Here is a 19,069-nt window from a genome sequence, read left to right as displayed (position 1 = left end):
AGTTTAAAAGCATAGGGACATTTTTGTCAATTTGGCAGCATACAGAAGTAGTACTCAAATTAAATGAATTTTATAAAATGGTGTCCCACCCTTCTTCCATTTCCCCGGCCCCATTCATCTTCATGAACAAGTACTTACTTGGAGGTCTTACGGGCTGTGCCTGGCCCATGGCAGCAGCCACCTGTGGAATACCTGGTGGCTGAGCACCTGGGGTCTGTAAGGCTGGCTGGTTACCCAAGATCCCTTGTTTATGTAAACGAGACCTCCGTTTCTCTTCTAGTTCCTTTTGTATCTTATAGATTTTCTCTGCTAATAAGTGATAGTATTCATCCTATAAATGAGAGATAATATTCAGTCAACTCTTGCCTCTATCAAAGAGAGACAGAACTGACACTTACATTTTTTTTCACATAAAGAGCTGTTTATTTGAACAATTACAGCTCTTGTGATAAACTAGATAGAACTTATTATTCTAAGAAACAGTGAACTTAAAAAAATCTGGGAAAAATAAAGTTTCTCACGATGATTCACTACCTAAGTCTATATTTCAAAGATGGACCTTTGCAAATCATGTGTGGATTTTTACAAACAAAACAGCTGTAGGTTTCTGGAAGAAAAAAACAATATGAAAATTCAGTTGTTTCCAGTAGGACATAGCTAAGTAGATGCATACTTCTAGAATAGGTGTTTCTATAATGCACTTATTGTCCAATCCAGAGTCAACACTGAGAGAAGCTGCCCACCTTTACAATTCTATTGAACAAACTTCTGAAAGCAGCTGTTAACTTGGTGTACATGAGAAGATCAATTCAGAAATATAAAGAATAAAACTGTCTTTGTTCCACATACAGTTTATCTGACAAGACAGTTGCTACTGAAAGGGAGGGAGACAACTAGTGAGAAACAGTGACCAAGATGAGCAAATGTCTAAGGACATATGCACAAAGAAAAATCCATTTTGTCACATGTATAGAACAAACAGGTGAACATGTTATGCCTGCTTGAGGATACTGTGTTCTTTATGGTCTGTGCTGCCATCATGGGTCTGCAGACCTAGGATTTACTTAATTTACAGTCTTTTTTGTGTATTTATTGTAAAGAATGATCGAGTCCAGTATGCAGAAAGGCAGGTTTCCCTGAATCCTTCTAAAGCAGTGGCCCCATGGGCCAGTGACACAAGGCTGGATCCTATGGGCAGAGATGGTCCAAGGGCATGGGGTCAGTTCATGGGTGCCATCTGCTGTGTCAGGTCAGGCTCACATGCCAGATCTGGCCATGGAGCAACCCTGTATACCAGCTATGTCATCAGGCCTCTACAGGACTCCCCATGGGGCCAGAAAGTTGGCAACAGGAGAGCAGTGGCAACAACTGTCACAGCTCTAGAAACTGTGGTAATTAACACTGTCACCACTCTCCCACCACCAAATTTCTGGTCCCAAGGGGAGCCCCACAGGCCAGAGGTTGAGAACCATTATTCTAGAGAATTAAAAACATTCTTTAGTTGCTTAGGTTTCAGGGAAGATGGAAAAGTTCTCATGAGTTAGCTAGAACAAAAGGTTTGCCTTATGCCATAAATCGCAGCCTTGTTTCAAGGCCTGCGTTCTTTTGATTTATGGAGGATTATCTAACAAAAAGAATTAAGGACCGTCTCAAGTCGTCTTAACTGAACTGTTTAAATACAGGCTCTGTAACAGCCATCACAAATAGCAGAACTGCAGCTTTGCTTTAACAGGGATCCAACTGCTCTCACTCCCACCCTGTCTTGGGGGGGGGGGAGGGACTTGGTGGTAGAGGAGAGGAGGGAGAGCAGAGCACTCCCGAGTGCTGGGGTTTTGAGGGACCTCCTGTAGCACTACATGTAACAGTTCACTACAACGAAGTTCCTCTTTCAAACAGGAACTTAAGTTGGATCTAACATTTTTTTTTGTGGTGCTAGTAACAGTCAGAATATATGGACACACATTTTATAGAATTACTAGCCAATTGCCCATCAAGAATGCTGGGTGGAAGGAGGAGTGGGGACAGAGGCCCATGTCCAGCCCCCACCCCCCCTTTTATCCCCCACGCTTTGAGTCCGGGCCTATTCCCCCTCTCCCCTGCCACTTCTGGTCTGTGCCTGCCCCCCACCCCACCTGCCCATGTTCTAGGTCCACCTCACCTGTGTCCACCTGCCTTCCCTCCCCACTCCTCTCCCTCCTAACTGTTGGCAGTGCACTCCCTGCTGTCATGGTGGGCAGGGAGTCTTGTGTCAGGCCCTGCTCCCCTTACCCCCACCCTTGCCTCTGCCACTTCAGGGCTGGGCTCATTTCCCCCACCCTCCTTCAGGACTGTTGTTGGGGCATGGCAGCAGTGGTGGGTCACTGCCACCGTGGCCCACCCCTAAACACTGGCTTTTGTTGGGGCCCAGAAGCTATGCATCCCCTGCTTCCAGCCCTGCTCTGTCACCTGCAGGGAGCAGGGGAGGAAGGGGAAGGGCAGGCCAGCTGTGCTGGACTGGCCGCTCCCCACTCCACACCCACCACCATGGCGGCACTTTGCCACGTTGTCTCCTGTCTAAACACTCTTGAAGCACTCTGGTTGTTTCAGGCAGCCAATCAGAGTGTGAATAAAGCACTATGGACGACAGACTAAGGCTTTTATAGTATTAGAATAAAGTGCACACAAAGCACTACAAAAGTAATGTGTGCCTAAACCCATACAGTCTAAACAGAGAAGAGTATAATTAAGGGGAATAACACAAGCAGAACGAACACAGTATTGGTTTGGATGCATTCATACAAGTTCTGTGCTCTACTTTGTTGAGTTTTTTATTCTACTTTATTTTTATTATAAACATGAATAATACTAAGAAAGCAAGTGAGGGAGATTGTGGAAGGAACACAGAGGAAGAAAAGGCTGATGAAGAGAAGGTAAAGTGAGGATTAAAAGTAACGTTGTGAGAGAAGAATTGGAGTATACTACCAAATCAGTGAAGGGAAATGATTTTTGCAGTGCTGACTGAAAAATCATAAAAGTTCAGAGACATAATGAAACTGCAGCTGCCCCTGCCATCTTGAGCTAAGCCTCTAGCTGACATGTCTGAAGGAGAGGTAGGGCTTCATGAACTTTCATGTTAATAGGAGAGTGGAAGGTCTCCAAGGTACAGTTGTGGGCACAGAAGGAAACCAAGGAGAGAGGTGGTCTTGTTTGCCTGGGAAATAAGAAACCCTGCAGCAGACATGTTCTCTACAGTGCTCAGTCCTGACTGCTTTGAGGTCTTGTACTAGAACCATCAAGCTGGTAAGGTGGGAATACTGTAGCTCTTGGCAATAAGCTCTTTAGACAATAGAAACTTCTGAGAAAGTATCACAAAATGCAAGAGCCATGAGGCACTGCAGCCAAAAGAAGAATTATCTGACTCTCCAAGGCTGTGATCTCAGAGGAAAAAAAAATCATCATGTTATGGAATGTGTCCTCTGCAAAGAAAACCTTCATTGTCATGAAGGCTCACAGGGTTTCATTTATTCCCATCTCTTGTGGGCTGAAAGTATATCTTATAGTGTATGAGAAGCCACAGGGAGGAGTATATAACACTTTCTGAACAGGCCAAGACTATTTGTGGTGCATATGCTCTAACCAACACAACATTTAAATAAGTGTGGACAATGTCTGAACAATACTGCCATTGTAGACAGACTTACGGTCTGTGGTGCTGTACAGAGATAAAATGGACTAACACATTGAAGCAGGAGTGATTTTTCGCATCTGTACCCCCAAACAAGACTGTATAATATTCCCATGAGCTAGACAGACTGCACTAGGGAACTAGGCATCCTTCAAACTGAGAGCCCCTAACCAACTCCATGGAGTAAAAGGTATGATAATAAAGATTAATGTTACAACAGGGAGCTTCAATGTTTGGCTTTTTTGTCCAAATGTCTCTGATTCATGATGAGAGAGAGATCTTCTCTCTTGGTCAGAAGAAAATAACTGAAGTCCCTCATGCTTGTGCAGCACAGTAACCCACCTCTATGTCTAACTTCTCTAGATGTGAGAGGACGTTCTACTTCCCTGGAAATAAGTTAGACAATTCTCCTAAAAAAAAAAAAGAGGACAGGTGAAGGGAAGTGCATGCTGTGGAGAGCAGGGCAAAGTCAATTGTTTTCTATGACCCATCACATTATTCTATTTCCAGTTGTCAAGGAGTAGAATCAGTAGTTCTCAAAAGAAGAAAAAGTGTAAATCCACAAGATAGAACATTTAGCATCTCTTAACCATGCCTTACAATTCACTGCCTGGAACTAAATATTCTAGAATAACTGCTCACTGTTGAGGCTCTGGTAAGAGTGTTTGGATTGCCATCTTAGAAACACACCTCCTGGTATATGCCTAACTCAGAGATTTGAGAGGTCTTTCTAGAACCAGCATTCACAACTGGTGCCACCTTAGTCTGGGGGAAAGGGGAGCACATGCCCCCCAATGACCAGTCAGCGACTGGGGGGGAGGGAACTCCCCCTGGGGGGGTACATTCATTTTCTCTTGGAAGAGTCACTGATCTCCTAGGAGCACCCATGAGTGTACAGAAGCTTAGGACTTGTCTCTGAATAACCTGGGAACAAGCAGGGTTAAATCACTCATGAGTTTCACTTGGGAGACCAAATGTCTGTACACGCTCTCTACCAAAAGAAGCCACAGCATAGTCCTCCCTCATCCTAGGGTGCTTTGTTCCCACCCCCCACTTTATGGAGACAGGGTTGCTCCTTGGACTCTGCTGCTCCAAAAGAGCAGGGAGCAGACCACTTTTCTTTCACAATCCCACTGCTGCAAGGAGACAGGCTGACTGAGCAGACTGGGTCGCCAATCAGGGCTGCCCTGTATACTGCTGCCATTTCTCTCTCGGTAGACTGAGGGAGTTAACAGAGTACCCCAATATGTGTGGTCAGGGCTCCCCTGGCTGTGCAGCATCAGCTCTGCATGCTCTCAGCTCTTCAAGGGCCCACCATTTCCAGGTAAGTTTTTCTACCATGAAAACAAATCTGGAAGAATTCTGAATGTGCACATGAAACCTTTAACTAGGACAAACAAAACATCACCTGATATTGACCTGAGAGCAGCATCAGATACATGGCTATAAAATGACTGGGCACCCCTGGCTCTGAAAGAAGACTTATATTCCAAATTCTGCCCTTTTACACGATCCAAGGTGGCTAGATAGACAAGGATACTGTAATTTGCCACTGCTGCCTCTTAATTTGCAGTCGTCACCTGGAATGTGGTTAACAAATATTTTGTGGCCTAGGATAATCAGCTAGTTAACATCTTTCTTCTTAGGCTGTGGTTCTCAGCCTTTGTAGCCTTAAAACACTCCCCCATAACTTTTTTTATTTCAATTTTTTTTATTTTTTACAATTTAGCATCATCCTGGTTAAGAATTACTGAGCTATAATCTAAGTTTAGAAAAGTTGTGGAAGGGTGCCTTGATACTTGAACCACTGATCTAGTTGGTACCAAGTAAGGGTGATGGAAGCAGGATCTTACCCCACCTTGCTATGCTCTTTCCATGATCTGCCCTCTCCTTAATCCTAGTCTGTATTTCAGGGGGAAAGGGTGGTTCCACCACCAAGGCTGCTCTTCCAAGCTCTTGCGTGCCAGCAACTGGAGCTACTGTCCCAGCAACCTCTCCTGAAAGCCCTGAGGGCATGGGAGAAGGAACTGTGCCCATCTGCCCACAGCAGAACACAATTTGGGGCACAGGGGTGGCCAGAACATGGGCTGCTGAGGAAGACAACAGCAGTCCCCAGGGGAGGGGGGCTGTCCGCAGTATGCTGGGAACGGACAGTGCAGGGTGCTGAACAGGGGGAAGAGAGCATATACCTCCTTGCATAGGGGCTGGACACTGTGGCATCTCAACCGAGAAAATCTGACATAAGGCTTCTGATCTGGAAAGGCCTCAGTGATTGCTCTCATTACCTAAGGAGATTGTTATTACTTTTGTCAGGCTAAAGGAAGCTGTTTTCAGTAAGCGGATCTCTGGAGTTAAAGAATCACATTTCAGTCATTAATCTGTTACATTTAACTGGGCTTAATAAGTCCCTTTACTCCTCAGTGGTAAGAGGCAAAGACAAATACTGATACTGTGAAATATTATGAGGCAAGTGGATCAAAGCTGATTTTGTTGGCCATCTCTACCTCCACTGGATAAGTTCAAAGCCAAAAAAGGGGAAAAACATCCTAACAAGCCTGCAAACAGGGGAAGGTAAGCAGCCTGTCTGAATCCCACAGAATTTCTAACTACACAGGCACAGAAAAGGCTTCAAAACTTTTTGAAACACAGTTCAGAACAAAGAGGGAATGTGGACCAAAAACAGAAAGACAGTAAGGGAAATAGCAGTGCTAGGGTGCTTGCTTTATTCAGAGAATGAGGATCTACTTCAACACCTGAAGAAGAATAATGAAATACATTGAACTTCTTTGTATTCTATAAAGGAGTCTCCTAAGAATTTAAAATTTACTCAGTAGACCTTCCTCCAATAGAAAAACATTTCCAGTAGTGACTCTGGTTTGGTGAAAGAATAACTGCTACAGCAAGGACAAATAAAAACTGCACAAGCAGTTCAGTCTGTTACCTGCTTTACAGCAGTATAAAACCCACTGAAAACACGGTTACTTCCATGGCATAGCCAAAGGTTCTCCATAGTTTGCATTGTATGCATCACATTTTTAATATTATACAGTTTGCTAACAGCAAGTATCTGCACTGAGACAACATACCCTACTGTTAGCCGATTCATACATATCCCCCTCCACCTTCCTGGCATAAGCCACCAAATTCTCCATGCGGCGATCCTTCAGAGCTGCTGGGTCGGGAGTGGGAAAGATGGCTTGGACACTACACACACAAAAAAAAAGAGTATATAAATTTTAAAAGTCCTTTAGAATTTAGGCAACTTTATAATAACTTCACATATCTATTGTACAGGAGAACATGGGATATATTAAAGCTATCTAAAAGAGAATCAATGCCAAGCCATTCTCCTACCGTTAAAATAAAATTTTAAAATGAATTACTTGTTAAACAAACTTAGTAATGGAAATTCTCTATTTGCTAAAACAGATAGTGCAAGTAGCTGTACCAGTCTGCCTGCACTGTCTACTCACTGTGATTTAACACTGAACTGGAGAGATGGTGTGCAGAGTTAAGAAAGTTTAACAGCAGTCTGAGTTATTTCAGCAGATGAGCTAAAGTACTACTGTAAAAACCACTGACAAAAGTTGCATTAGTGTGCACATTTCTTCAGTGAAAACTGACTTAAGATCACCATATCATGCAGACTTCTTGCAGACCTTCATGCATCCGATACTGACTTTTCAGCTAGTAATGCTGCAATTGCAACCTGTTGAGCTATGAGATAGTGACATCAAACCTTATTACTGATTAGCAATGGTTCCTTTGAATCCAATTCTCAACCTGGATGCTTTGATTCTTAGTTACAAGTCACGAAATGTAAAAACAGCCAGTCATGAACACTTACAGTTTATGCACTAAATGATTACGCAAGTCCTGAGTGACATGTTCATGCCATGCTTTCCTTACTCCAGTACTGGAAGGAGGTGCAGCTGTCGGCATTGAGCTGAGGTTACCAACATTGCCCGAATTTGTGCCGTCATTCATTAGTGGGCTAGAAAGAAGGACAAACATAGAACTGGTACAGTGCAGTAGTATGTGGATTACAACTATAAAATTAGATGTCTGAAAAAGATTCATTTGAAAATAAAAGGACTTGTACTTCTCATTTCAGGACAAGAAAGAAAGAAGTGAAATGCATGACTGAGTGAAGAAATGAAAATAAGCTACATTCACCATCACAGATATATTTAAGATGTAGTTCAGAGACTGGAATAAGTTGAAGAAAAAATTGCAAACAACTAGTGAAATATATAGCTGTAGCTACTAGATATGTAAGTATCCTAAGAGGAGGAAGCATCCTTCTGTTGAACTTCGATATTAGGGGTGTACGAAGCAGGCAGTATTTGATTCAGATTTGGCCAGATTCGGGGGACAGTGATTCAATTTGCTGATTTAGATCACTGCCCTGACTTTGATTCAGCCAAATCTGAAGATTCAATTCTGATTCAGAGAATCAGCGATTCAGCTATACACACAGCTTTGTAAGTTTTTTCTATATACCTCAAGGTACCAGGCATAGCTCATGAACACTGAAATGGTGGGGCAGATGGAGCATTCCACATGAAGCGTGCACTCCCCACCCCCCGCCAAATGTGCTCAGTGGCAGACCTGAAAGTGGACCAGAAATACTTCTGGTCCGATTCTGGGTCCACTGCTGAGCATGTGGGGGACCCCCCCAGCTCGGGGATTGGCTACAGGGGGACCCTGGATGCCCGTCAGTGGACCTGGAAATGGACCAGAACTACTTCTGGTCCACTTCTAAGTCCACCGCCGAGCACACTGGAGACCCATCCCCCCGCGCTCCCATGAGACGTTCCATCCGCCCCACCATCTCAGCATTCACGAGCCATGCCTGGTACCTTGAAGCATGTAGAAAAAAAACCATATAAAGCTGTGTCTATGGCTAATCATCGAATCTCTCTGAATCTAATCGGAGGCTTCCGATTAGATTAATGGGTCTCGTGATTCGATTCTGAGATTTGGCTGCCGAATTGGGCCAAGTCTCCTCTGAATTGAATCAGCGACTGAAGCTTTGCACAGCCCTACTGAATACGTAGTTCCAAAAATTTATTTTTGCATAAACACTTGCAACGAAAGTAGGGAAAAAGTCTGTGGTTAAAAGATAGGATTCACGATTGCAATATGATTTACAGTCAGTACAATCAGACTATCAAACATGCTTTCTACTTTATACATTCATAGTACATGCAAACACAGATTTAATTGAACAAGTATTCAAAACATGCATTACTTTGTTGTCCCAAGAGATGTTGGAAGAGCAGTTTCTGAAATCAGATTAGCTTGCTGGTCTGTTGTTATTCCCCCTGCAGGAAGATTCATCTGGTTCGCTCCTTTGAAAGAACAGTAAACACAATTGGTGTACGCGTCACAATTTTGGTAACAAAATGGCAAACAAATGATAATTAGTAAATTTTACTTGTTAAAAAAGGAGAAACAAGCAATAATGCATTTATTAGGCAAACTTTTTTTTTAACGTATGTATTAGTGTACTTTCCTTAAATTATATTAATAGAAATTAAAACCTGAAAGCAAGCATCTTAAATGCATGATATTTTGGATGGGCTTACAGAGCTACAAACAGAACAGAGCAGTAATAATTTCTCTTTCAGAAAAACACAAGGTACACAGTACTTGCAGAAATGGAACAATTTTGAAACAACTTACATGTCTTATCAAACATGAAATTGATAAATAATTCTCTCTCAACAGAAGTAAATGGTAAATGCTAACAACTGAATACTTGGACTGTTTAATCATTGTATTTTTTTAAACTCCTATAATTAGAGATAGCTAGTGCAAATTGAACCTAATTTTTTTTTTTTAACAATGCAACCAAAAATGTTTAGAGACAAAATGTGTGTCAATTTGACTCTATGAACAGAACCTGACTAAAAATTCTATTTGAGCAGAGTACCATACACAAGTATTTGTACACCCTGAAATGCCCTAGTTTTTGGAGTTAGGTTGCAATTAAGTTGGTTATTTTAACATTTTTTCTTGATATTTTCTCCACCTACCCAAAGCATTTATGGTCCTCATTTGCTGGTGAGCCTGAGGCTGTGCTGGTTGTTGGCCTTGTACTTGTGGCTGCAACTGTGTCTGTGGCTGGTTGCCATATGGTAGTCCAAGAGCAGCATAGGCTCGCTGCATGGAGCTGGGGTCAATTGGATTAGGATTACTTAATGAAGGAGTATTCTGCTGGCCTGTTCCAACAGAACCAATAGAATTCTGGATTCCACCAGCTGGCGATCCCAGAAGGGCTACATATAAAGAGTGGAATATAAAAGGAAGTCAAACCAAAATTGATACAGCTACAAAACAAACAAAAAAAGCAAATGGAAAGTATTGTTCCATGAGTTAGTGAAACATGCAAACCTACATCATACATATTCTTAAATAAAGTTGAGCTTTGTAGATATATGAAATGCCAAATTAGAAGACTTCATGCTTCAACTTTACAAAACAGAAAAGGATACTGTACTGAGTTACTTGTTTAGATTCAAGAAGTATTCAAACCAGCTGATTGTCATGGGTACAGTTTAGGACAGGGCTGTCCAACTTACAAGCAACTGGGGCTGTGCGAGTCACATCAGTGAGAGTCACAGGCTCCTGGGTCACATCACACCCTCCTCTCCTGCTGCTGCAAATCCCCCCTCTCTTCCCCATGCACAGAGAAGGGGAAGAGAGGGGGGATTTCCAGGCTCCTGGGTCACATCACACCCTCCTCTCCACATCTGCAAATACACTTGTGGAGCCCAAAGGCCATGGCTGCTACTGCATCCAGAGGGCTGGGGAAGTGGCAGCTGAGCAGAAGCCCTGGGGAATCACAATTTAATCTCTTGCAGGCTGCGTGAAGCCTGCTTAAAATGCTTCTGCCATTGGCCCACTTCTTGGAATAGACTGGATTTTCCTATTCTGGGAATAACTAGAAAACCAACCAACCAGTCCTAAATCAAGATTCCAGGTCTAACTACTGGCTGCAGAATGTAGAAACCCGACCAAGTTCTCAACTGAAACATCTGTAGATCACCTGGAATGTTGTGTTAAGGATCCACTGAAAAAACGGATTTGAAAAACCATTTAGCACAAAGGCAAAGGAAGAGTTATTCAGAAAGGGACAGAACACTGATGGATTTCAAATCTTCATGCAGGAAGACAAAGGTTTTTCTGTTTTAAGTAAAAAAAAATTCAAAAAGTGGATAAAGACAGAAATGAGGAAGCTACAGATCTTGGTAATCAATTTGAGAAATCTATCCAAGTATTTAATTTACAACCTCAAGAATAACACACATTCCTACAACACCCCTTGAGTGCTGGGTCACACAGGAAACCAGTTAAACCTCCCCAAAGTTGTCATGGATAATTTCAAGGCAACTCCTGGAGGGTTTAAGTGCTGCAGAAATAAGACAGGAAAACAGTCCTCTGTATGGCAAATAAGAAAATGCCCTGTGTGCCTGGGACTATCTCTAGGTGGAAAATAATATATCGCTTCCTAACTAGGGTTCTTCAGACATCAGTTGGGAGATCTTCCAGCCCAGAGTTAACAGCAGGGGAGGAGGGAAGAAGCTAGATTGAAAGATCAAGATAGAGAGAAGGAAACATATTCAAACAGGTCTTCAAAGAATCTTAATTTTAAACACCAATACACTGGCTCTGCCTCATCACCTTTACAGGTATGGAAATAAGGAAGATCATTAAAAAAAATATTAGTGCTTTTACTACAGTCCAAGAGAAAAAAAATCTCTACTGAAGAGCCTGGGAGTTTCTCCTGGAAAAGAACTGTATTTACTTGAATACAAGATGCCCCTGATTAAGAGAGACTCCCCTCAATAATTAGATTCTGTATATGGAAAATTTTTATTTGTTATAATTTTCCAGGTATAGAATCTATTTTTTGGAGGTTTTCCTTGAATTTTTCCCCTTCTACTGCTACAACAGGAAAAAATTAATCTGGGAGGGTGAGATAACCCCCTTGCCCTCTGCTTCCATGTCTTTCTCCTCAACAGACCTTTGCCACGCTCTTAACTATCAGACCTTGCTCTCCCTGAGCACATTGAAGTGAGAAACAAATTTGAGAACAATGATCTTGAAATTAAGCATAGCTGTAGTAACTTGCATGTACTACTCAGACTTAGTTCATCCAAAAATGATGCATGTTACTTTTTATTCTCTTTGAAACTGGTGTAAGTTTTAGCAGAAGTACTTCATAACCACACTTTTAAGCAGCACTTGCACCTACTTGTAGTGCAAACTATGCCTGATACGGGGTCAAAGCCAAAGGCCTGGGATTTACCATTGGACTGGGCCCCATCAGAGTCCATAGCATTTCAAGCCACAGTGACCCCAAAGCTCAGCACTACTCAGTATGTGCATATACTCCAGATACACTTCACAAAGGATCCATGTACTAATTACCTCCCGTCTCATGACTAGAACTAGGTGTTCTTACTGTGAGCCCTGGGATCTTCCAAAAATTTATATGCAGATGCAGCACAGGGCAACCTGGTCCAGCTTCATTTCATGGATGGCAGTGCCATACTAATATGCAACAGGCTGAGAAACGGGTTCACAGAGGGATCCTGAGTGAACTGTCTGGGGCCTTGTTTCATGATATTTGCCAGAATTTAAGGCTGGTGAAGAAAAAGGAATCATTGGAACTGGGAAAGAAAGGCACAGCTCACCTGTGGGAATGAAGAGGAAGGTGCAATGTATGCAATGACATGGCTCACCATGACTTGAAAGAATCAGTGCTGAGGGGAACTCTGCTCAGTAGACAATACCATATATCTTATTCAGATGGCCCGCACTAACCTATCCTTACAGTAGGCCCTGTACAGGTCATTTGTTTTATATCCATGCTCACTATTGGTTGCATTTAATTAACTTCATAGTTGGTTTCCATTGCTGAGCACACGCTGCTTTTGGCAGCACTTTAACAACAGACACCTTATTTAGTGAGATCTCCTTGTATGCAAATATAAGATACAGGGCTTTTCCCCGCAATGCTATTTGGAGGAAAAAAACCACCTCGTCTTGTAGTCAAGTAAATACAGTAATAGTACCTTGAAAACATCTGCAAATACACTTGTGGAGACCCTACCACTGGACTAAAAATCAACTATTACTGAGCTGCTGAAGGACCAACTATAGCATGCACTGTATTTCCTATTCAGGTCATTTATTTATTTAGCTCATAATGAGGTCTCCAGATAGATATTACACAAAGAATAGGATAATAAAAGGAAAGGGAGGAAGACATGTTTTCTATTAAGAAAGCTACAAAGTTCTCAAAAAGGGTGAAGTAAACCTAATTTGTTCTTGGATTACACAAAAGCTGTACAGTGCCCTGGGACCATAAGTTTTTACATGTGGAGAAAGGCAAGATGTGGAACTATTCACCTTACTAATGAACTTATATCTAGGGTATAAGCTTAGAACTGAGGAATCCAAAGGCTGTTTATGGTGGCAAGAGGGCGACTATATGAATCCCTGTCCCTGAAGCACTTGAAAATGGTCTAAAAGGAAATGTAGACAAGGAAGTGGGTAATGTTTCTTTGCTTGGGGTAAAAAAAAAAAAAAAAAGAAAATAATGAAAGAACCTCCAGAGATCAAAGAAAACTGAGAGACCACGATGACCCAGAGCCAATGCTGATGTGCAGATAATACCACTATCACTACAGCAGATACACGAGTACAGATATCTTGGATATTAAGACAGTCACATGATCCAGAACTGTGAACAAGCAACAGTTGAATTCATTCATCAGAGACAGCTGAATATTTTAACATTTTTTCCTGTTCCTTACAGAAAGAAGCCTGGTGCCAGTACGTAAGATTCTGTAGGCCTACATCAAGACCTCACCATGGAAACTACAACAGACCTTGAAAGGGCAGGTGACTATACATGACCACAGTTTGGGGCTTTTGGGAAAGAGAAGATGCCATATCTATGTGACTGTTACTGGTAGCCAGGAATTACAAATCAAGTCTGTGTGTGAGTAAGCATGTCCTTAGAATCAAAGCTCAATACTTTTCTAGATCCTGACTCAACTAAATGTGAGTCAGAATCTACCATTGGATTTCTTACCACTTCTGTCCCTGAAGAAGATATTCCCATTTTAAGAAACTTCATTTAAATTAGCTCTCTTAAAGTGTGTATCAACATAGAATGTAACTTTCTCCTAAGCAGAAGAGACAGCCTATGTGGTTCTCCATGATAAATATTAGCCTATCACATGATGGGAACTACTGTCTTGGTTTCAGGCAGGTATTCCATGCAGAAACACTTCTACCAGTGTTGAGGAAGCTCTACAGAACCCCAAAGTAACTTAAATACCCAAAGGAAAATTCTAGCAAGTCCTTAACTATTTTTAAGAAAAACAGACTTTCCAAAGGAAAGAAAAAGATGTAACAAAATGGACATGACAAGTTGCTATCAAACATCATAAGGACAAGGAGAGTAGCTGGCATCAGGCCCCTTTACATGCCCCCAGGTAGTAGACAAAGAGAGGCAGTAGTAGAGAAGCAGTGCTTGGAGAATAGTGCCTTTTACACTCATGTACACAAACTATATACCATATTCCATGATAGAGCCCATTCTTATGACTAGATTACAAACTTTTAAAAGATGAGATTGGATGGCTATTTTTATATCCCTCTCCCACTCCCTTGATATTTAATATTTATCCTCAAACTTCATTTTACACCAGGGATGTCAAACCCCTTGTCGGTCAGAATCCAGATTGTGGGGCTCCTTGATGTGGTTGCCACAATCAGTGTTAGTACCAAAAGTCAAGAGTTAACCATGCCACAAACTTGGCTACCATCCTTCCCCAATGAAGATGTGGATACAGCAGCCACAGCAATGGAAGTTAAGTGGTGGTAGCAGGGATTCCTTTGCTGCTGCCAACCACAGTAAGAGGCTCTGCTGGCTGGAGTATACTATAAATCAGATGCTATGACATAACTGCTTGCCCTATTACAAAAACTCTATTTTAAAATGACAGCTCATCAGCCACAGGGAAGACTACAATGTTAATAATTCTATGGTAAACAGCTAGTTCAAATACAATACACTTACATATAAAAATGCTGTTCTGATCAGAAGAAACTAAACTAAACTTAGGACTAGAATGGACCTCCTGGGTTATGGAGTCCAGTCTCCTGCTGCTGTAGGCTTTTTTTGTTTGTTTGTTTTTTTAAACAAACTGAAGCACTATCACTCTCCTTAAAATAAAATATAATTAACAAAACTCTTTTGTAAATCTATTATTTTAAGTTCTAATGTCTATTCAGGTTTCAAATCAATTAAAAAAAACATATTATTAATGTTATTTTAACATTTTTGTCTGTAGTGTGTGAAGTCACAAGTTAGGAAATACTAGCATAAAGATCACCTTTGCAACCTCATTTTAGTCCCCTTACATATATACGCATTATGATAGCACAGTTCAACTGATGACCTTTTTTCCATGGGACCCCTGCCTCATCCACTGTACAAAATGGATGGTGCCCACTGATTAAGTTCTCATTGTTCAGTGAATGACTCTGGTCTTTACTCACCATATCCTACTCAAACCCTGTTCTAAAAACGGTATTACTAATTTCCTAATGGGCTTTGCATCACTGTACTGAGTGTTCTACAAACCATTTATCTTCAATACCCATGTGAGGTGAAGGGGGGGACAGTACTATCCCCACTGTGAAGGTGAGAAACAACCTTAACATTTCTAGGCTTCAAGTGTCCATTAATAATGGATGTCCAGTTTGACACACTTGGAATCCAAGCCCACAGGCCCTGGCCCTGCCAGTGCCCCTCACTCCTGACCCACTGCCCTGCACCCCCAGCCTCCTAGTATGTGAGGAAGGGAGTAGGTGTGTGGAGAAGGCAGGGGGCACAGGCACTGTGTGTTGGGGGGAGGTCATGTGCCCCCCCAAGATTTCTGAATCCACAGTGGGGGTGTAGGGCTGCAGGCAGGCTGGACTGGTTCTGGAGGAGCTCCCTCCGCAGCCCAGCAGGTGGGAGCCAGCACGTGAGGGACTGCCATGCCACTATGGTGAGTTGTGGAAGCAGCATAGAGGTGTGCACACTGCTTTAAGAGAGAAAGAGAAAATCACTTTCTCCTTTGAGAGAAAATCCACCTTTCCTCCATTAAAGGAGAAAATGCACATTATCCCACAGCTAAGATCTCTGATCATAATGTATGTACAGAAGACAAACAATTTAAAGTTGCTCAGGCAACATTCATTCTGGGGTTTCCTTAACTTTTGAGAGTGCTTGACTGTACAACCTTAAAAAATTGTTTGAAATGTAAGGGGTTTTCCTGTGCAATTACAAACAAAACCAAACACATACCAAACAACTGCATCCTTTTTTAAAAGTAATTTGTGCAGGAAATTTCCTTCTAAACCCACCTAAACATAATAGAACAGTAAAGCCAACTGCAGTTGTTTTATTCTATACGCTTTTTTCTACTCCCTCTGCCTTAACAGCTCTACTCCCTTCTGCTCTCTTAGCCTTATTTAACTTGACAGCTTAACCATTTTTTACTTCCAGAGCCTCATACCTTTTTTTACTTTTCCTTGCAGTCTCATCCCAAATCAGCACCTAGAAAAACCCTCCCAAAACTGTACTTAAAGTTACAGCTCCTTTGTCCCATACTAGTTCCTAACACCTTCCACAAATTACTTTGAACTTGTTCTTATTCCTTTCATCTTTACTTCTTTATAGCATTATTTTAAAAAGATGCACACACTGTAATAACCAGTGCCAGATTTTCTACAATTATTTGTTCTAATATTGTCCAACAATCCTCTCAAACTCCAGCAATATAGTTTCGACAATCTGCTGATTCAGAACATAAAGAGCAGAACTCCATAAAAAAACTGAAGAAGGAATATTGCTATGTTTAAGTTATTATGATGGCATATACAAACAAAAACAGTACAAAGAAGGCTTACTAGAACCTCAACCAATTACCCATTGTCTCCAGTGTTAAATATTGAATTCAGCTTTATTAAATATCAGCAGGAATCACTGAGATATACAGATGAGATCAACCAACTGATCAACTGGTTCTCTTCCTTGGCTTCCTTGAGCATATTTAATGATTTCCTGACCTTCCAGCAAAAGGACATTGGCAGTGTCCTCTGTCTCCTGTTTTATCTGTGGCAAGCTAAAGGGTACTTTGGCTGTTTGGGGTACTTTGCCTTGTAGTTGCACATGAGGGCTGTTTCCACAGTTTCCAAGAACAGGTTCGCCAAGCACTTATCTAAAGTGGTCTAAATCAGGATAGGGGATTGAACTAGATGACCTTTTGAGAGCCCTGCTTTTCTGTGAGTCAGCCACACTAGCCTGGCACTCTTCCCAGTGGCCTTTCCTCTCTCCACTGCCCCTGCACTGCCCTTTGTAGTGTGGTATAGACCTCAGAAGGCAGAAGGGACATGCAACACCTGCAGCTACTTGAAGGGGAGACTAAGGGGCAGGGGATGGTGGTGGGCGGTAGGAGAATCACAAGCCAATTTCTGTTCATGCAACATTTGTTCTACTTTGAGTGATAGCAACCTTGTCCAAATAACCTTTGACAAGTATTCAAATTAAAAAAAACCTTGCATCTTTACATATACAAGTTGATTGCAATTAAGAGTATCAATTTTAGGAAATGTTAAATGTTCTAAATAACTTGAACAACATGCCCAAGAACAAAATGTCTGCAGAAATAACTTTATCCTTCCCAAACTGGACGTCGTGTTTAATTTGACAGCTTCCCCTTTTCCGAATCAGGTATGTATGTCATAATTTGTGTACAGTGATTAAAAAAACAATGACTGCTCAAACGTATTCTTAAAAAAGCATATACAACTAAGCCTGTCACAATACTGACATACAAAAGCCTTTCCAGTACTTTACTTTTGGTTCATTTTACTTTAATGAGGTTATTCTGTAGAAAATATAACTTACGTTGTTGGTTTCTTTTGTCACTGGCATTTTTCAAAGGAAGGCACACAGGACAATCATGCCGAGTACAATTCTTCCAGTGAGAGATGATTTGTCGTGAAGATGCACAATGGGCAACTAGAACAATGAGGTTTAGAGTAATTCTAGTATAAATGTTTTAAATAAAACTAATTTCATTTTCACAATCCCCCAATTTTCATTCCTATGTACTATAAATCCTTACAATCACAAATAAACCAAATACCAAGACCTGAAAGAATTTGGTACTCTATAAGGTATTCTAATTAACAGGAAAAATTAGATTTGAAAACAACACCACAATGGTGCACTGACATGTAAGAACATTTCAATAGTGATCTAACAACTTCCTCATACTGAACTGCAAGGTATCAAGTATGATGCAGATAGATATATGAAATTGTCATAGGAGAACTGAAACCTGTTATTTTGGAAGTAAAAGAGCATTAATAAAACAGGTGCCCTGAAATTTTAGGCACTTAATTATTTCTTCTAAAAGGACAACCTTATGACAGTAGTAGGAAAATACCTAGTGGCAAGAATGGGGTGAGAGGAGGGAGAAAGGAAAGCAAAAGTGTACCTCTTCACTTATATCAGGAAGAGAGACTGATAACTGCCAGGGGGAAAGGAAGGCAGGCAAGCTACTGAGGAATATGTAAAAAGAAAAAAAACGCTGATACCTTCTAACAGTTTGATTTTAACAACCTGGTCTCACCTTGACAGGCTTTCCCTGCTTGACAATGCGTCATGTGATTGAGGACATTTTTCATAGTTCGACAGTGTGGGAGTGCGCAGGCTCGCACCTCTCCATTTGCCTGCTCTCGTCTCTGACATTTGTGGGCATGAAGCAGTAGAACCAGTTGCTGCTGTATCAGTTTGCGTTTCTCAGGATCTGCTGTTGGTCCAGTTGCCATGGCCTGTGTTGGTACAATTCCCACCTGCTGTACCTGGGTTTGCATCTGTGACTAAAAGAAAACATTTTAAGTTGTTAGGAAGTAAAATCCAAAAATAATTTTGTATTCAGTTATGTTTAAGGTAGAAGAGGATCTATTCCAATAGGATACGCTATCCGTTTAACTAAAACCAATATTCAAGAACTTAGATGTCAGTATTTAATTCTGAGAAATTATTTTCTCTTGAATCCTCAGAAAGATTTGGACTCACTTCTGGGGAGAGAAATAAATATTTTTTGTAAAGATCATTTATTAGGGCTGCACCAGTAGAGATTATGAGGGCTGGTACTAATAGCTGATATTTAAGGAGGCATATCGGCTGATACCAATCCGATTTCTGAATACAGCTGTGTGCAACTGGTAAGTCTGTTGTGGTGGAAAGGGAAGGAGGAGAAAGGGGCAGATCAATGATCTCCTGCGGTGAGGGAGGGAGGGGGCAGGGGCTGCCCAGCA

The 19,069-nt window shown here is 41.5% G+C and overlaps 1 protein-coding gene across 5 annotated transcripts in view; it reads right to left on the bottom strand.

The window, feature by feature from the left end:
- CREBBP (CREB binding protein) overlaps positions 1–19,069 on the bottom strand; it is a 180,146-nt gene that overhangs the window by 67,832 nt on the left and 93,245 nt on the right. For all 5 annotated transcript variants that reach the window (XM_019540010.1, XM_019540011.1, XM_019540012.1 and 2 more), the window contains 7 exons: positions 18,379–18,628; positions 17,649–17,762; positions 9,706–9,948; positions 8,919–9,018; positions 7,512–7,658; positions 6,751–6,868; positions 139–331 (listed from right to left, as the gene is read on the bottom strand). In XM_019540010.1, coding sequence (XP_019395555.1) covers positions 139–331; positions 6,751–6,868; positions 7,512–7,658; positions 8,919–9,018; positions 9,706–9,948; positions 17,649–17,762; positions 18,379–18,628 — 1,165 coding nt within the window. The remainder of the gene's footprint in view (positions 1–138; positions 332–6,750; positions 6,869–7,511; positions 7,659–8,918; positions 9,019–9,705; positions 9,949–17,648; positions 17,763–18,378; positions 18,629–19,069) is intronic.

Source organism: Crocodylus porosus, unplaced genomic scaffold (genome assembly GCF_001723895.1).
Source record: "Crocodylus porosus isolate Cpor-Errol unplaced genomic scaffold, CroPor_comp1, whole genome shotgun sequence".
Taxonomy (NCBI): domain Eukaryota; kingdom Metazoa; phylum Chordata; order Crocodylia; family Crocodylidae; genus Crocodylus; species Crocodylus porosus.
This window is presented reverse-complemented; position numbering and strand designations above follow the sequence as displayed.